Below are 18,692 nucleotides of genomic sequence, written 5' to 3'. Positions count from 1 at the left end.
AACCTCTTAGAAACACTGCTTGATTGACAATTATTTTCAAGAGGGTATAGTTGTAGTGTTGGAGTTTACATCTTTTCATAGAGGACTTTAATTATTTAAAGACAGGATATATATTTGACCGTGCTTAATAATAATCACATGTATTTCTCATAATTTAGGCTATACAAATTATAGCCTTATTGTGCTGCTTGAGCAGAGGAAGGATGCAGTCAAGCAGAATGTAAAAGAAAAGAAAGAAAACAAAGACAGTAATTAACGATAACCAGAGAATGAAACAAAAGCAAATGAAACTCAAACACAGAGTACACTAAACACCAAAAAACACTATTCTAGATAAACCACAACAAAAGCAGGAGGAACAATGACCAACCATTATGACGAGGAAACCAGGATAAGAGTAATTGGCCACAAACAAACCAGGATTATAAGAGTAATTAACCACAAACAAACGAGAATTATAAAAGCAATTAACCACAACCAAACAGGATTATAAGAGTAATTAACCATAAACAAACCAGTATTATAAAATCAATTAACCAGGATTATAAGAGTAATTAACCACAAACAAACCAGGATTATAGGATTAATTAACCAGGATTCTAAAAGTATTATACCACAAACACGCAAACAAACAAACCAGGATTATAGGAGTAATTAACCATAAACAAACCAGTATTATAAAATCAATTAACCAGGATTATAAGAGTAATTAACCACAAACAAACCAGGATTATAGGATTAATTAACCAGGATTCTAAAAGTATTATACCACAAACACGCAAACAAACAAACCAGGATTATAGGAGTAATTAACCACAAACAAACCAGTATTATAAAAGCAATTAACCAGGATTATAAAAGTAATTAAACACAAACAAACCAGGATTATAGGAGTAATTAACCACAAAGAATGTTCCTCACCCCGTAAAAGTGCAATTGTCAATAATTCTCGTTCATTCTATGTTATTCAAACGTGCCATCATGGTAATACACCGAGATAAAGGGCCACTAGGACCTGGAAGAGGTGTACAACAGTCCTGAAAGATGAATCACAATTTGAGTAAGGATTTAATTTGACACCTTTACCGATCACTCTGCACTGCTTTGCTAAAATCTCAAGCAGTTTGTGCTACGCGTTTTGTGAGACAGAATGCTCCTAAAGACTGGGTCACTTCGACGTAAAAGTAAAGAAAACCTACGTAATCTGAATGTCCGGTACAATTGTCCGAATTGAAATTGTCAGAGAAACCGTGATGATCGATGAGCAAATGCTAGTGTAACGTTTTAGCAAACTAAACACGACTTTTGCATTAAACAGTTCAGCAGGTAAGGCAGGTGTTAAGGGGTGGTTCTTTTGCATTTTTGCAGATCTCCTGATCCTGCATTTCTTGCGGTCTGCTGTGATGAACCCTGCTCTCCGTCTGCAGGTGCGGGCCGTACTCTAAGGGACTTTCTCTAGCTCCTGGGGCGCCTCGCATGTCCAAATGCGATTGTCCCACTTACACTGACCGCTCTGTCCAGGCTGTATTTGCGCAGATAAGACCATTATCGCCTTAAACGGCTCTGCTCAGCCTCTCACTTTAGAGGACAATCGCACGGAGAGCGGCGCTCAAACTCCTGGCCACGGGCTCGGTGGAACGAATTAACGCCAGTTATAAAATCTGATGGATTTGTACCGAGCACCAGGCGTGTTGCCAGGCCTGTGCGTGGTGTTTGTGTTCATGTGGTCGTTTCATATTGCGGTGGACGCCAGAAGGACGAGCATTAAAAAGTTGGGTAAGTGCTTTTGGTTTAAATAAGCGTCGCCGTGCACGTTACGATATAAGGGCCACAGAAGCTCACTGGCTGCAGTGTAGGTTAATCTGGTTTTCCGGTCGGCAGTCTGCGTCCCCAGTCTGCCCAGTGTGAGCACGAATATTCCCACCAGAGGGAACGTCTATGGCACTGTGTGCTCTTAAAGGAAATATAAAACAAACACTGCTACTTAAATGTTCTGTTAGTACAAACACTTGTTACTTAAATGTAGTGTTGTGTCGGTGCAAACATTTTTTTTTCTTTCCCTTTTGTCTGAATTCCTTTCAAATTCCAGTGAAATACTGAGAATCAGATAACAGTATTTACTATAGCCGTATTCACAATGGTAACAGCGTTTACTGAGGTAAATGTCTATGTATTTGTATATGTATATTTTCTGAAATGTATTCATCTGTTTTGTATTTGTATATGTGTACTGACATTGGTGAGAAGTGTCGTTTATGTGGGTGTGGGTGTGTCTGTGATAGGGTTTTGACATTTTTAATCAAAACTGAAACATGGAGTAACAATATCAATGAAATGAAAATGGAATTAAATCAACTCTTCAGTACAGGACAGATGTAACTGACTGTTGAAGAATTTGAGTGTAGGCTCGGATGGAAGTTTTGTCTGATAATTTGGCTAATTAGGAACTGATGACCTGTAGCCAATCAAAAATGATGATTCATTATTCATGGCAGAGTTTAGCAACCTGACTGGTAGGTTAAGTCTGCATGTTATGAGTGGTTGTATTTCATTTAACCACTATAATGTTTCATCTTCTCAAGTAAGTTGTTAACGGTAATGTTGTAGTACTGGTAACGTTAATGTTGTTGTTGTTGTTGTTGTTGTTGTTTCTGTGGTGTGATGTGTTTTGTTTGCTGTTTGATCCAGAACGGTTGAGTCCACCATTGGACCTTCAGATGCAGACAGTGAACTGCACTGCAATCAGAGTCCAGTGGAGGATGCCCCATAGACATGTCAGTACCGCCTCCGGATACAAGGTACCACTACATCTCAACTCATTTTAACTCTGTTGTACTCTACCCCTGCTCTAATCTGCCCTAATCTGCCCTAGTCTACTCTGTTGCTGACCTTCTTTGCTCTACTCTGCTCTCCATAACTCTTCTTAACAGATCTTAACTGCTCTATTTAACTGTACTCCACTCTACTCACCCCAGCTTTTCTTTGTTCAGATCTAATCTATTCTCCCACCTCTGTTCAGCTCAGGGTCCCTCTTCTCCCCACCCCCATGCTACATTTGTATCACTGGTTGCTTTCCAGGTGTTCACCATGTGCCAGTGCTCATTAAGATGAGCAGGAGCATTTCAGTCTCAGACACATCGATGCTCTGGTACAAACCAGATGCTCTTATTCCAGGTTTCAGACTGATCAGATTGACATTATCCCACTTCCTTCACTGTTCAAGTCAAGTTAAATTTATTTATAGCGCTTTTTACAACAGACATTGTCAAAAGCAGCATTACTCATGTCTGAGTCCAAGTCCCCAGTTAGCAAGCCAAGAGCGACAGTGGTGAGGAAAAACTGGTGGGGAAAAACAGTGGTGAGTCATTCACTCTCACAACTGGAAATCATTCATTCACTACTCAGTCTTATAACCCTCAAACGCCAGCCTACCACTACCCAAACACCATCCAGTCATTACCCAGTCACCATCCTAGATCTCACATTCATCAAACTACCCAAACACCATGCAGTCATTACCCAGTCACCATCCTAGATCTCACATTCACCAAACTACCCAAACACCATGCAGTCATTACCCAGTCACCATCCTAGATCTCACATTCACCAAACTACCCAAACACCATGCAGTCATTACCCAGTCACCATCCTAGATCTCACATTCACCAAACTACCCAAACACCATGCAGTCATTACCCAGTCACCATCCTAGATCTCACATTCACCAAACTACCCAAACACTATCCAATCATTACCCAGTCACCGTCCTAGATCTCATATTCACCAAACTACCCAAACACCATCCAGTCATTACCCAGTCACCACCAGCTAGTGTCTAAACACCATCCAACCACTCAATTACCTTGCAATTACTTTGAAATGGGCAGTACTAACTGTAGATGTGAATGTATGTGTTTGTTGAAATATCCAGACAAATGCATCTTTAGTGGGCTTGTCCTAGTATGACTGAATGGTTGCAAGATTAAGTATGTGTGTCTTTACCTGTGCGTGTGTTCGTCCAGGTGTTCTACACAGAGATGAGGAGAGGTCGTCCTGTCAGCCCTACCATGACTGTAGATGTTCCTCTGAATCCTGAAGTGCTTGCTACTGTATGTCTTCATTATAAACCAGTTGTAACACTCTACTACAGGGTTATAGGCCTGTAATGTATACGTATCTACACATTACTACATGTAAACCAAGTGAAAGCTTGTGCCCGACACTGGTGAAGCACTGCTACTGTAATATTTTAAGTTTAAATTTTAGCCTTTTTCTTCTGAGACTGTGAGTGAAGTACCGCAGAATTAATGGTAAAAGAAACCTGTAATACACATTTATTGTGTCTCAATATGTTTCTCACAGGGACAGTTTGATGGACAAGCAAGTTTTGTAAGTAACAACCTACCCTTTGTTTACACTTTAGACCATTTTCCCAACCCATAAACCACTGAACACGTTGGTCATGTGAGTTCCTGTGTAAGTCAGTGGTTTGTGTGGGTTCTTGTTCAGGATGTCATGATTGGGAAGCTGAAGGTAGCGACACAGTATCGGGTGAGCGTGGGCACATACGGCTGGGCAGGGGAGGGCCGTCCCAGCACACCCAGGGACGTCAGCACTGCGTCTCACGGTAAGACGGCCGGCAGCAGGAACACAGTGATGCTTTAAAGGATAGGCCCTCTCTGGTGGAAAAATGTAACTGCAAGCAACTCACAGAAGACAATTTTGTACTGTTAGCTGTGCCTGTGCATATCTCCCCTGAGAGGTCATACACATTTATACCATCCAATGAGGTTGTACACATTTACACAGTATCCAGTCATGGACTGCATACACAGTGTCCAATCACAATGGCTAAATGAAACATCCTCTAAAGATGTAATTTGCTGCCATTATCATAGTAATGTAGCCTTATTACAGTAATGGTAAAAGTGAAAATAAAAACATCATAAATATCTAACATCATGTGACTTGATATAGTTACCAAGTATGAGGCAAAAGACTTCATGTTGGCCTGAATGACAGCTAACTGTCCAACTAGTTTGGCAGCTAGCTAACAGTACCTGAGTAATTTAGGTAGGAGAAGGCAACAAGGTAGCAAGTACACTACCCTCCATTAACTCCAAATGTTACGAGTTGTGCTTGGAAACGTAACACAGGCTCAGCAGGTAATGGCTTGTATGTTGATGTTCTACCATTGCTCTGACTTGGGCTTGTGAGAAGGTAGCTAACCGGCTACATGAGCTGCTAGCCCAGTGTGAGTCTAAGAAAATCTGGCTGGCTGCTACCCAGTGAACAATTAAAATATCTTACATGCCTATGAAGGAAAAGGTAAATCTCCGTCACTTTTGAATCCCTTCTGATTACGGAGCTGTCAATCTATCACTCTCCCCTGTTTACCTACCAGCCCTCTTCAGTTTTAGGGTGATTGCAGAAGTCAGCTAGGACTGCCAATCTGATGCATCTTCCATGGAAATAGATTTTACACATCATAGGATCCCCCACTGTTCAGTCTACTACTAGTGTTTCCCCACCAATAATTGTATATTTATAGCACTTTTCAAGGATCCAAAGACGCTTACAATATTTAGTAAAAATGCTAGACATACAAAACAGAACATATCCAGTAAACAGAACATTTACAAACAGGACTTCCAGATTTAAAGGTTTAAGATACCCTTCTCTCTCTCTCTCTCGATTCAGTTCAAGATGGCTCTTTCGGCATGACTGTTTCAGATAAAACTTTGCCAAAGCAAATAGTTTGTATCTGAACATGATGATAATTGTGCTGTTGTAAGTAACGAAATAATAATACAAGTGGAAATAGCAATAATACATTGTAATAAACTAGATAAAGCAAAATCGGTACTAAAAAAACAGCAAATCTATTAATAAGATAAAGAGAGAGTTGTGGTGGGTGTATCAGTGTATTTCTTTCTCTCTCTCTCTCTCTCTCTCTCTCTCTCTCTCTCTCAGAGATATGCATGCCTCCCTCACCTCCCACCCAGCCATTAGTGGTTGCTGTATCAGATACAGAACTTGCACTGTCATGGCAACAGTGGGAGAGTGAGGGGACTGCACCTGTGCTGTACTTCCTGGTGGCGTATATCAGGTAAGACGTCTGTACATGTACCCCTCTATACATGTACCAATCAGCGCATGTATTACTGACTACGTGTATATGCTCATTACCTTTTGTGCTCCTTCTGTTCCTTCTTCAATGCATAGGGCAGAAGTTACTGTCCTCCTTCATATTCTGGATTATGGCTGTAGTCGTGCACTATATTCTGGATTATGGCTGTAGTCGTGCACTATATTCTGGATTATGGCTGTAGTCGTGCACTATATTCTGGATTATGGCTGTAGCCGTGCACTATATTCTGGATTATGGCTGTAGTCACAGATTTGCCCTTTTCTGTTCTTCGTGTTTTCATCCCTTCAACTCTTCACCCATTCATCCCTTCCAGCTCAGTTCTGAGAGTCAGGTCTAAGGTTTTTGCAGATGAAACTCACAGTCTAATGTTCTAGTGTTTCTGTATTGCACTATAATTTCATTATAATTCCTTTTGTGTGTGTGTGTGTGTGTGTGTGTGCGTGTATGCACGCACACGTGTATGTAACAGGCCAGAGATGGACACCGAGTGGACATACATTCGTGAGCCAGTGGAGTCTAACTCAATGGTTCTGAAAGGCCTGGTCCCGGAGACGGAGTACCAGTTTGTTGTCAGATCTGTGAATGTACATGGGATCAGTCCTCCCAGCTCCATCAACAACCCTGTCCGAACTCTCAGTGGGTTAAATGGTTACTACCCTGTACCCGTAAACTCAACAGAGCTAGGACCCTGTACCCGTAAACTCAACAGAGCTAGGACCCTGTACCCGTAAACTCAAGAGGTAGGACCCTGTAGAACAATAGAACTCTAACCCCAACTGTCATCTGTGGAACAGTAGAGAGAGGACAGCTCTTACTCTCCTAGATTATTCCAAAGAAAAGATTAATACTGATTCTTTAGTGCTCTCTGTCTTTCCCTACCTCTCTCAGACACAGCTGACATGGGCAGTGGAGACTATGACATCTATAACACAAATTCTAAAGACAAGTATGACTTTGGTGTTGATGATGCTGACTATGATATCATCATAAAGGAGGTGTGTGATTTGTCCTGTATACCTCCGTTGCTGGTAGTTCTGTCCTGGATGAATCCTTAAACATTTCTTTCCTTACAGCTGAAGCCATTTCCTGCTGTAAACACCAACAGCAGACGCTCTCAGCTGAGAGCCTACATTGGAACCCCAGTGAACAGAACAGTTATGTACAGAATGCTTGCTTCCAGAAACACTCCTGATCCCAAAAACATACCTACTATACAAAACAGCCACTTCACTTCAGTTGTTACCATCTGGACCACACCAGCACCCAGGATGGTGACCACTGTTACTACAAGCACAACCATCACAGCTGTCTCTACTGCCAGCTCCTCCCCCAACACAACCATGATCACCACGTCTACTCCTAGGACCAGTCCCATTCCAACTACATCCACCACCACCACTGCTGCGACCAGTTGCATCCCAACCAGATCAGTCCCTCCCATTACCCCTGCCACTCCTAGTTCCTCAGTGACCATTTGGAAAGGGGCGGAGCCAAGAGTGTTTGATACATCTTGTGATGAAACAGTCTGCCCCCATGACAGTTTCTGCCTTGACAACTATAGAGGTGGCTCTCGATGCCACTGCAACCTTGGTCGCCAAGGAGACCTCTGCTCGGAAGGTGAGGCACTAACATTCTAAAGAGTTTCTCCTTTATTTATGAGGTTGCTGACAAGTGTCAGGTTCTGAGCAAACATGGTTCTTCCAGATCCTGACCAGGGCTCCAGGTGTTTGGTGTCTGTGCATACCTTTGTTAGGCCTATATTCTAACTTTGTGTTTTGGGGCTGCTGTATAAAATACAGGAGAACAGCTGCTGTCCGTTTGTGACACAAGGCCATTGGCGTTCATTGTAGAACTGCATTTATTAAATGTGTAATTCCTTCAGAATGCAGTGTGCTCACTGCTGGTGAACACACCAAAACAAGGGATGGTCGTCTCACATTTGCATTCTGATTTGTTGAAACATGGCTAACTCCTGAAATGTCTGACTCCGCTCTGGATCTGCCTGGAATTCATCTGCTGTGAGCCAACTTAGACTTTGAACTCAGCAACAAAATCAAAATTGGTTGAGCACATTTTTATGGGAACTACAACCAATCTACTCTCTGAGACAGTTCTCTTCTGTAGTTCTTATTGGTGTATTATTAATATAACGTCCACCACTCCCTAGTTATAATTAATATACACAAACTCCCTGCTTATTGTCCTTGGTGAATATAATCATCCATTTTATAAGGCATATTTTAAGGTGTGGCAAACTCCCTGTGCACTTGGGTATGGGAAAATGGCATCAGTCAGATCATGTTATACTAGCACAGGCCCTTCAGGCCACCCAGTGGTACAACTAATACCCACATATAGACAACAACTGGAGAAGCGTGAGGACTGTCTATATATCACAGACTGTTCCTAAGAACTATCATCTCCAACCCTCCCATCTGGGATAAACACATAATGTCTACCACAAACAAACCACAGAAGCATGTGTACTTATTCAGAGTTTGAGAAACTGTGAAAAAGTATGTTCATATATTTATACAAAAGCATTTCTGAAAGTGTAATTACTTATCCTATCATTGTTTGGCTTTGCACAGTTCATCAACCAGCTACAGGATATGAAAAGGTTCTCAGCTGCAACTTTTCATTCTTAGCTTAGCTTTGCCAGTTTAGACCAGTGAATCAGACCTCCAGCCTAGAGCAATTTAGTCTGTCCACACCGTGGATATCACTTATTCCAGAAGCTCCCCTCTGAAATCTTTAATGCACCAACAGTCACCTGAACAGTTGCTTTCCCAGTGCCAGATCACTGGTGAACTACAATCTCCCCCTGGAGCAATCATTGCTGAAACACCCCTACACCCTGACCCCAGACCTGTGCCCACTGAACCCTACGAGGGAGTGAGTAAGAGCCAAAAAGGAAGAGAGGGCACTTGGGGAGGAGAAGGGTGTTAGAGGTCAGAACTATAGGATCCAAATGGTTGGCGTGTAAAGGGAAAAGCTCTGTCCTTGACTTCAGTCCCTATGACCTCTGACCTTGACTTCAGTCCCTATGACCTCTGACCTTGACTTCAGTCCCAGCTTGGCTATGTCGCTCCAGACAGTCGGGGAAGCCCCGCAGTCCTAGCTGAGCAGGAGGGATGAACTGAAGAACGTGTTTCTGACTATTAAATGTTCAACATCTCTGTGGATAATTGTGGTTGTGTATGTTTTTTGAGCAGTTGTGGCGGTCCGGTTTCCAAGGTTCTATGGATATTCTCAAATGACCTTTGAACCACTGAAGCATTCATATCAGCGCTTCCACATCACTGTGGAGTTCAAGGTAAAACACACATCTGGTACCCTAACTCACATGATGGCCTGCCATCATCACCTGTTTTAGCATTATGTCTGTGTGTGTGTTTGTCAGGCGGACTCTAAGGATGGTCTGCTGTTGTACTGTGGCGAACATGAGCACGGTCATGGGGATTTCACCTCTCTGGCTCTCATAGGGGGGAAACTGCATTACAGGTGCAGGTGTTTAATATATTGTGTTGATAGTTGAGGTATTGTCTTACTGTTTGATGTGTGAGTTGTTGCATTGATATGTGATGTGTTATACTGATATATGATTTGTTGTATTGATGTGTGATGTGCTACACTGACACGTGATGTGGTTCTGACGTGATATGCTGTATTGATGTGCGATGTGTTGTATTGATGATGTGTGATGTGCTGTACTGGTGCATGATGTTTTGTAATGATGTGATGATTCTGGATGCAGGTTTAACTGTGGTACAGGGGCAGCACATATTGTGAGCCAGAGCTCAGTTGTGATTGGTCAGTGGCACATAGTCAGTTTATTCAGAGAGGGTTTGAATGGCTGGCTACAACTCGACAATGATACACCTGTTTCCGGACGTTCACAGGTACCCAACACATACACCGACACGCAGTCGCGGGTACCCAACACATGCACCGACACGCAGTCGCGGGTACCCAACACATGCACCGACACGCAGTCGCGGGTACCCAACACATGCACCGACACGCAGTCGCGGGTACCCAACACATGTCACAACGTACAATATACTCACCAGGTAACACAGACGTGTACTGACGGGTCATCCCCTCACTCCTGTTGTCTCTCTCAGGGTCAGTACACTAAAATCACATTCCGCACGCCTCTGTATGTGGGCGGAGCTCCCACGGTAGACAGGCTTGTAAGGACAGTGGGGATCAATCATGGCTTTCGAGGGTGTGTCCAGAGCTTGTTAATCAACAGCAAATCCACTGACCTCAGACCCTGGCCTCATGGTAATGCCCTCAGTGGAGCTGACATTGGTGAGGGACACACACACACACACACCTTCACTTTAAGAAAAAGTTTGGAGTATTCTACATATACCCCAGGTCTCTCTGTTTGTGTGTTTGTATGGGTGGGTGTTTCAGGTGAGTGTAATAACAGTGTGTGTGATGAAGTCAACTGTGTGAATGGGGGGGTATGTTTCCCCACTCGAGCAGACAGCTGCATCTGCCTCTGTCCACTGGGCTTCCGAGGGGACCACTGTGAAGAGGGTAAGTAACACGCACACATATATACTACACACGTCCACACACACGCTCTCACACTGACTCGCGCGCGCGCACACACACTTGTACAGACTCTTATCCTCTCTGTTTCAGGCTTCGTGTTGTCCCTGCCTCAGTTTAACGCTAGTCTGTACTCATACATTAGCGCCCCCTGGCCCCAGTCCTGCCTCTCATGCCTCTCCTTCATGGAGTTTGACATCACTTTCCAGCCCGCTAGTCCGGACGGAGCACTGCTCTACAGTGATGATGCAGCCAGCGCAGACTTCCTGTCAGTCCGCCTGGTGGGCGGGTACGTGGAGCTGCGCTTTGACTGTGGATCCGGAGTGGCAGTCATCAGGTGAGACGCAAAGCTATTGTTTTTGTTCTTGTTAGGTGTGGGCTTCAGAATTATGAACAGATGTTAACAGAGTTATGTAACAGTTTTATGTATTCAGTTAGTTGTTAGTTTAATGTTGTTTAGTTGTTATATAGTTATTAAGGTTGGTTTGCTTTTAGAAGCAGGGCACTGTTTCAGGTGTATTTTGTCTGCATTCAGTGTAGTGGGTTAACACTGGTGTGTCAGTATAGTGTACTGGGTTAACACTGGTGTTAATACCACTAAGAGTCTTTGGGTGTTACTCCTAACACTGCATGTTGTGTGCATTGTTGGAGAGAGTATGATCACTGTGTGTGTGTGTTGTGCAGGAGTGAAAAAGCCATCAGTATGAATACATGGCATGAGCTGCATGTGTCGCGGACAGCTAAAAATGGAATCCTGCAGGTGGATAACCAGCCACCAGTAGAGGGCAATGCAGAGGTAAATCACTCAGGTAGTTAAATACTCAAAGATAATCAAGCTGACTGATGTGTCATGGTCATTTAATGGTCAAAAAACTCAACGTGTGTGTGTGATGCTCAGGGAGCGTTTACTCAGATCAGGTGCAGCTCTCCTCTCTACATTGGTGGAGTTCCTGACTATGACATCACTAAGAGCAATGCTGGCGTCCTCAGAGCATTCAGTGGAGCTATTCAGAAAGTACACACACACACACACACACACACACACACCACACACACACATTCTCCAAGTGAACTTACCCAGGAGTGTCATCAGGCCTTGTGTGGTTTCTCAAATCTCAGACTGCATCCCCTCTGTTCCCAATAGATCACGCTGAATGACCATGCTGTTGCCATGACAACAGGCCAGGCCCTGGGGGTGAATGTGGAGAACGCACTCCACCCGTGTGTGGAGAACCCGTGTGTTAATGGGGGAACCTGCCACCCCCAGAGAGCCAGCTACGACTGTGACTGTGTCCTGGGTTATGATGGTAAACACTGTCAGAAAGGTGAGACACACACACACACACTCTCACTTATACCTAAACATGCATATATACACACACATACACCAAATATATACACACCTGTCAAACAACCCTAGTTTTGAAAATATAGAATTCATGTGCTGAATATATTTAAATAGACTGAAGTGTTGAATGACTGGTGTCAGATGACTCTAACTGTAACCATAGCTACCCCATGCGCACTACTAAGCCTTTCTAAAGCTTTTCTGTTGTGTTTTCTGACCAGAGTGTGGAAATTATTGCTTAAACAGTAAGTACCTGGACACACACACACACACACACACACACACACTTCTGTCTTACTGGAATCTTGTTCCCCCCACCTTTCCTTTTCTTGCTCTAGGAATTGTTTATTTCCTTGTGTTCTTGTTGAATGCTGCCACCTAGTGGATTTTTATGTTCCTCACATGTTTCTTTTCTCTCTGTTAGCTGTGACCGAGGCTATAGAAATACCTCAGTTTACTGGGCGTAGTTATCTAACCTATGACAATCCACATATACTCAGAAGGTAAAGTATGTGCCAAGATGTATGAATACATGCTGATGTGTTTGTATATGTGACAGCCGTGCTGGGACATTTCAAACTGCGTTTTAAATTAGGAAAAACATTCTATTTATAAAATGCCATTTTATTAGAAACAGCAGTTTACTTTTAAAAACTGTGTGGGTTTGTGTGGTTTGTGTTATTGTGTCGTGTGTGTGTGTGTGTGTGTGTGTGTGTGTGTGTGTAATCCTCTCTGCAGGGTGTCTGGCTCCAGGACAAACCTATTCATGCGTTTTAAGAGCACATCTAAAGATGGGATGTTGCTATGGCGAGGAGAAATCCCACTGAGAGTTAATAGCGACTACCTGGCTCTGGGACTGCAGAATGGATCTCTTATCTTCAGGTGATGAAGATAAACATGCACGCGCACACACACACGCACAGAAAAACGCACACACACAGGTTTTAGGGTGATCTCTATGTGCAGTTATAACACACACACACACACACAGGTCTGAGGGTGTTCAGGGTGTGCAACTATAACCTGTGTGTGTACAGTTATAATCTAGGCTGTGTGTGTGTACAGTTATAATCTGGGCTGTGTGTGTGTGTACAGTTATAATCTGGGCTGTGTGTGTGTGTACAGTTATAATCTGGGCTGTGTGTGTGTGTGTGTGTACAGTTATAATCTGGGCTGTGTGTGTGTGTGTACAGTTATAATCTGGGCTGTGTGTGTGTGTGTACAGTTATAATCTAGGCTGTGTGTGTGTGTGTACAGTTATAATCTAGGCTGTGTGTGTGTGTGTGTACAGTTATAATCTGGGCTGTGTGTGTGTGTGTGTACAGTTATAATCTGGGCTGTGTGTGTGTGTGTACAGTTATAATCTGGGCTGTGTGTGTACAGTTATAATCTGGGCTGTGTGTGTGTGTGTACAGTTATAATCTAGGCTGTGTGTGTGTGTGTACAGTTATAATCTGGGCAGTGTGTGTGTGTGTACAGTTATAATCTAGGCTGTGTGTGTGTGTACAGTTATAATCTGGGCTGTGTGTGTGTGTACAGTTATAATCTGGGCTGTGTGTGTGTGTACAGTTATAATCTGGGCAGTGTGTGTGTGTGTACAGTTATAATCTGGGCAGTGTGTGTGTGTGTACAGTTATAATCTAGGCTGTGTGTGTGTGTGTACAGTTATAATCTAGGCTGTGTGTGTGTGTACAGTTATAATCTGGGCTGTGTGTGTGTGTGTGTACAGTTATAATCTGGGCTGTGTGTGTGTACAGTTATAATCTGGTCTGTGTGTGTGTGTGTACAGTTATAATCTGGTCTGTGTGTGTGTGTACAGTTATAATCTGGGCTGTGTGTGTGTGTGTACAGTTATAATCTGGGCTGTGTGTGTGTGTGTACAGTTATAATCTGGGCTGTGTGTGTGTACAGTTATAATCTGGGCTGTGTGTGTGTGTACAGTTATAATCTGGGCAGTGGGTCTGCTGTGGTGGAGTTTAATGGAACCTTCAGTGATGGGAAGTGGCACCGAGTGAAAGCAGTCAGGTAGGAAGCCACACCCACTTCCTCCTTCCCAAATCTTACTTCCTCTCCTTTGTTTTTGCTGAGAGTCTGTTATACTGTACCTCCTTTACTGTGGGTGGAGTCTGTTATACTGTACCTCCTTTACTGTGGGTGGAGCCTGTTATACTGTACCTCCTTTACTGTGGGTGGAGCTTCTCAGGGTCTCAGTATAATTGTACAGGGATAGGTAGTACCCCTTGTGCATAGGGAGATGTGTGTCCAAGGTAGACAAACTACAGAGAAGCTTCTTGATCTCAACACAGAGAAGGCCAGTTCGGCAAACTGACGGTGGATGATTATGGCTCCAAAACAGGCCGATCGGCAGGAAAAATGAGACAGCTGAACATCAGTGGAGTCCTTTACGTTGGTATGCAACAAGCAAAAGGAACATATGTTACTCTCTCACACAGAGCGTTAGTTAAAGTCCTAGCATCTGCTATTGCCCAGTTCTCATGTGGTGGTGATGATGATGATGATGACGACGTTCGGGTTTTCTCTAGGTGGGATGAAGGAGATTGCTCTCCACACCAGCAGGCAGTACCTGGGGGGGTTAGTGGGCTGCATTTCCCATTTCACGCTGTCCACTGACTACCATGTGGCTTTGGTAGAGGATGCATCTGATGGCAAGAACATCAACACCTGCACCAACTAACCACAGCAACTCAACAACCATCACCAACTATCCATAGCTCAACACCTATATCAACTTGACAATTCAAATCGCTCACCAGTGACAGTGGTGTGAACGTGTTTGCCCCGTTCCTCATATCTTTTTTTTTTTTTTTTTTTTTTTTTTGCATGTTTGTCCCACTTAAATGTTTCAGATCAAACAAATTTAAATATTAGACAAAGATAACAAGTAAACACAAAATGCAGTTTTTAAATGAAGTTTTTATTATTAGGGGAAAAAAAATCCAAACCTATATGGCCATGTGTGAAAGTTTCACATCTTTGGAAAGCTGAGTTCAATTTCTCTAGCCACACCCAGGCCTGATCACTGCCATACCTGTTCTCAATCAAGAAATCACTTAAATAGGACCTGCCTGATGAACTAAAGACAGCAACTCAACACCTGCACCAACTAACCTCAACAGATTAATATCTGCACTAACTTCAACAACTCAACATTCACAACTCAAAATTAAGCTTAAAGACCTTGATATTTACAGAAATAAAATGCTAAAATGTCCACAGTTAGTTATGGTTTATACTTAAATATCAACAGCTACTCAACACAGTTCTCAGAAACTCAGAAGCCTGAGCCTCATCTCATTACTACTCAAAACCAAAAACATCAGCAACTTCATCTCCAAACTGCCACACCAGGAATGAAATGAGATAATCAATGAATCAGCCAATCACAACTCACCCCATCATGACAAATTCTGTATCAACTCAGCCCATGTCAAATCACCCTGTATCAACTCACCCCTTCAGCTTCTGTTTCTTGAAAGCCTGTTATATGTATGTCTGAACAGCAGCGTGACTGGTCTTCAATCTTCTGAAGTTCACACGTCATGCCACTGCTGCGCTCCCTTCATTGGCTTCCAGTAGCTGCACACATCAGATTTAAAACCTTGATGCTGGCATACAAAGCCAAAAATGGACCAGCCCCTTCATACATGAGGTCAATGGTCAAAGCCCGATCCGTACCTCGAGTATTTAGAACCTCAAGTATAGCTCGGCTTGAAATGCCTTGCTTCAAGTCTCATGGAAGACAAGCATGGAGACAATTCTCTGTCCTGGCTTCTAGATGGTGGAACGAACTTCTGCTTGCTTTCTGGATAGCAGAGTCCCTTGCAGTATTCAAACTCAGACTGAAGACCTGTCTATTCATGGAATATTTAAATGACCACTGATCCTGCTCCTATGTTGACTGACTAAAATTCTAGTACTTATTGTAGGGTATTGTTTTACACTGATGTTTAACAAACTCTAGCACGTATTTATTACACTTATTGTTTAACATAGACCTTATGTATTTTGCACTTCTAGACTTCTAGTGATCCCTGTATGTCTACAGTATTCTAGTTCATTGGTATATTGGACTCTAACCTGCTGACTGTACTAGGATGTGTTATATGAATAAATGACAAAGCACTTGTGTAAGTCGCTCTGGATGAGAGCTAAATGCCGTAAATGTAATGAACAGTTTTCAGGGTCTAGAACTGAATTGTTGCTGTATGCATGTCTGAACAGTTTTCTCTGCAGGGTGGATTTGACAAAGCAGAACAGAAAGAGCAGAATGTGTTGATGATGAACTTTCCATTTTTTTAGACTGTTTGGTGTTATGGTTCATTTTTATGCCTTCAAAAAGCTTCTGACTTTGATAAAATATGACTTACAAATGTGTCTATGAAATAAAATAGTAATTATTTCAGATCCTGGATTCCAAAATTCCATCTTTGATGTTTGGTGGGTTAGTGTGGTTTGAACAGAGTGCTCAGTGTGTGGTATTGGTGTGGTGTGAACAGAGTGCTCAGCGTGTGGTATTGGTGTGGTGTGAACACTCCCTGTTCAAACCCACCTGATCTGACTCATGAATAATATAGTGAGCTGACAAACTGGATCAGGTTTTTACGTATCTCTGTTTTCTTATTTGTGAACAAAATGAAAGGAAATTAGTCTGTGTTAGCTCTGGCTGTGCTCACCGTTCATTTAGTGTTTTGATCACTGTCCTAATGATTTATATGGTAGGATTGGTCTATAGCTGCACAATTTAAACCCCAAGCCTTGCTTGGTAAGGGCACCACCTAGTAACTACAATTATGGATTCAATAAGGGCTGCTACTGATCATGTGCTCCAAGTTTCACACCTCTGTCACCGTTACAGAATTTGTTGAATCTGTCCAATCACAATCCCAGTGTCATAGAGCCTCAGACCTGGCACCGCTGGAATGAGCACCTGCCAGAATCCCTACTATAGACTTGGTTTAAAATCTCTATCACCTTCCTGTCAAAAGTTATAGCCATCCAGCATGAGTATGGTGGTTTTGATCCCTATATCCTAAACCTAACCTTGTTCTGTTGTTCTTATTGATTTGTTACACATTTTAAATTTGTTTTGAGTTGCTTTATTGCATTGAATGAACAGAGGGGTATTGGTGTATTCCATACCTAACCCTGAAATAATTTTCATGGAACTAAAAAAAAAAAATCTAAACACACACAAACAAAAACACAGAGGAAGCATTGGAATGCACTTTGATTTTATAGCAGAGATTGATTACAGACGTTTCCTGCATTTTCAGATTACTATGAGTATTTCAAAATTAATGACATTTTCATGAATGAAATGTAAGTATGAAGTATCGGTCAGGTCTTTTTCTAATTTCTCTCATTCATTTCAAACTCAGTTTTTGGTAAAACTGAAAAGCTGTCATAATGTCCCTGTGTGCTTTTCATTCTCACAGTGAATCGACCAAAGGCACAGAATTCATGTTGGTACATGTATTTGTCCAATTGCCACACATTTAAATGTAAATAATTATCCAACACTTCATCCACTTCCGTCTGTTCAGTTAATTTTGTAGTCATGAACTTGTCTTCTAAAGGAACTGCGATTAATATTCTACTCTGTTCAGTGGTTACCCATGACTTGAACATAATTATTTCTTTAATTTTATCTTTAACATTTTCATCAACCTTTTCTAAAAGGTTTTGAATGTATTTTTGGCCTTTTTTAGTTCCTACATTGCATGCATTAAATTGGACTTGTATTGATTCAGGTAGAGTAGAAATTCTGTTTCAGTTGTTGGTTTAGTACAGCTGCCAAGCCCTTTTCCTCCCGTCAAATACTGTTCTTAGTATTTAGAATAAAGTTTGACGGTACCCACACCATTATTTGTATTTATTTTTGGAGTATGGTAGCTGTCGATCTCTAGAAATACCTGTTGTGTGTACTTTTCATGTTGTTTTATATAATTCATTGCATGTTCGGTATCCCTTACAGACTCATGGTCAGCAATGTGAAAAGTCCCAAACGGCTCTTTGCCAAATATATCTTCTTTTCCACTCTTTGCCCTCATGTTATTGATGAGATTTTCAGTGAATGTGTTCCGCTTGGTTACATCAGTCTCCCAGCATTCCTGTGGAAGTTTGACTCTGACCCTTTGGTGAACATGACTGCACTCATTAGCATTAACCAGCTGTAACAACATATTAGCCAAGCGCTCGTGGTCATGGCCTCCCACAGTAAGCGCTCCGTCTTGTTCAGTACACTGAGAAAGCAGCTGAATAACCACCAGATCAGCTTCATGGAGAAGCACTTTGCACACAGCCCCTGTTCTCAAATGATCTTTCTTAATGTACAAAAATTCTCCAAGAGGATTTACAACTACACTGTTTTCCTGTTTCGTGTCTTGCTCTTCCTCATCCATATATGTCATTAGATATTTTGTGATTTGCTGTAATTCCTGATCAGTCAAACTAACATAAAGCTGAATCATTTCTCGGCCAATTGACATGTCTTTATGAGTTCTCTGTATCTGATTTTCAAAGTTATTCATAAATGTCATACCAGCATATAACTGGGTGATGGGAGGAAACACCACTATAACAACAGAATCGGTTGGGAAGATTTCG

The 18,692-nt window shown here is 42.3% G+C and overlaps 1 protein-coding gene across 7 annotated transcripts; it reads left to right on the top strand.

The window, feature by feature from the left end:
- The first annotated feature begins 1,580 nt into the window (after positions 1-1,580).
- Positions 1,581-16,490, top strand: egflam (EGF-like, fibronectin type III and laminin G domains). 7 transcript variants are annotated; one of them, XM_081704260.1, is made up of 24 exons: positions 1,585-1,776; positions 2,689-2,798; positions 4,023-4,109; positions 4,363-4,389; positions 4,510-4,627; positions 5,974-6,109; positions 6,621-6,787; positions 7,040-7,146; positions 7,225-7,768; positions 9,367-9,467; positions 9,555-9,655; positions 9,909-10,053; positions 10,279-10,468; positions 10,577-10,702; positions 10,811-11,054; positions 11,402-11,513; positions 11,616-11,732; positions 11,862-12,042; positions 12,287-12,310; positions 12,490-12,568; positions 12,804-12,947; positions 14,007-14,090; positions 14,372-14,475; positions 14,609-16,490. In XM_081704260.1, the coding sequence occupies exons 1-24, from the start codon at positions 1,665-1,667 to the stop codon at positions 14,758-14,760; spliced, it is 3,312 nt and encodes a 1,103-aa protein (XP_081560386.1). In that variant the 5' UTR covers positions 1,585-1,664; the 3' UTR covers positions 14,761-16,490. The 7 variants fall into 7 exon arrangements, 6 of the variants coding, with proteins under 6 accessions (XP_081560386.1, XP_081560330.1, XP_081560281.1 ...); XM_081704204.1 differs by having other exon boundaries at positions 10,279-10,702; XM_081704155.1 differs by having other exon boundaries at positions 9,909-10,468.
- Positions 16,491-18,692: the final 2,202 nt, after the last annotated feature.

This window comes from Electrophorus electricus, chromosome 1 (genome assembly GCF_041902795.1).
Source record: "Electrophorus electricus isolate QZ-2024a chromosome 1, ASM4190279v1, whole genome shotgun sequence".
NCBI lineage: Eukaryota > Metazoa > Chordata > Actinopteri > Gymnotiformes > Gymnotidae > Electrophorus > Electrophorus electricus.
Note: the sequence above shows the minus strand (reverse complement) of the source record. Positions and strands in the feature narration are given on the sequence as shown.

Coding starts and splice junctions, on each gene's coding strand:
- egflam (XM_081704110.1), top strand. CDS start 1,665: ATGGATTTGTACCGAGCACCAGGCGTGTTGCCAGGCCTGTGCGTGGTG. Junction 4,390..4,509: donor TTGATGGACAAGCAAGTTTT/GTAAGTAACAAC, acceptor GTTCTTGTTCAG/GATGTCATGATTGGGAAGCT. Junction 4,628..5,973: donor CGTCAGCACTGCGTCTCACG/GTAAGACGGCCG, acceptor TCTCTCTCTCAG/AGATATGCATGCCTCCCTCA.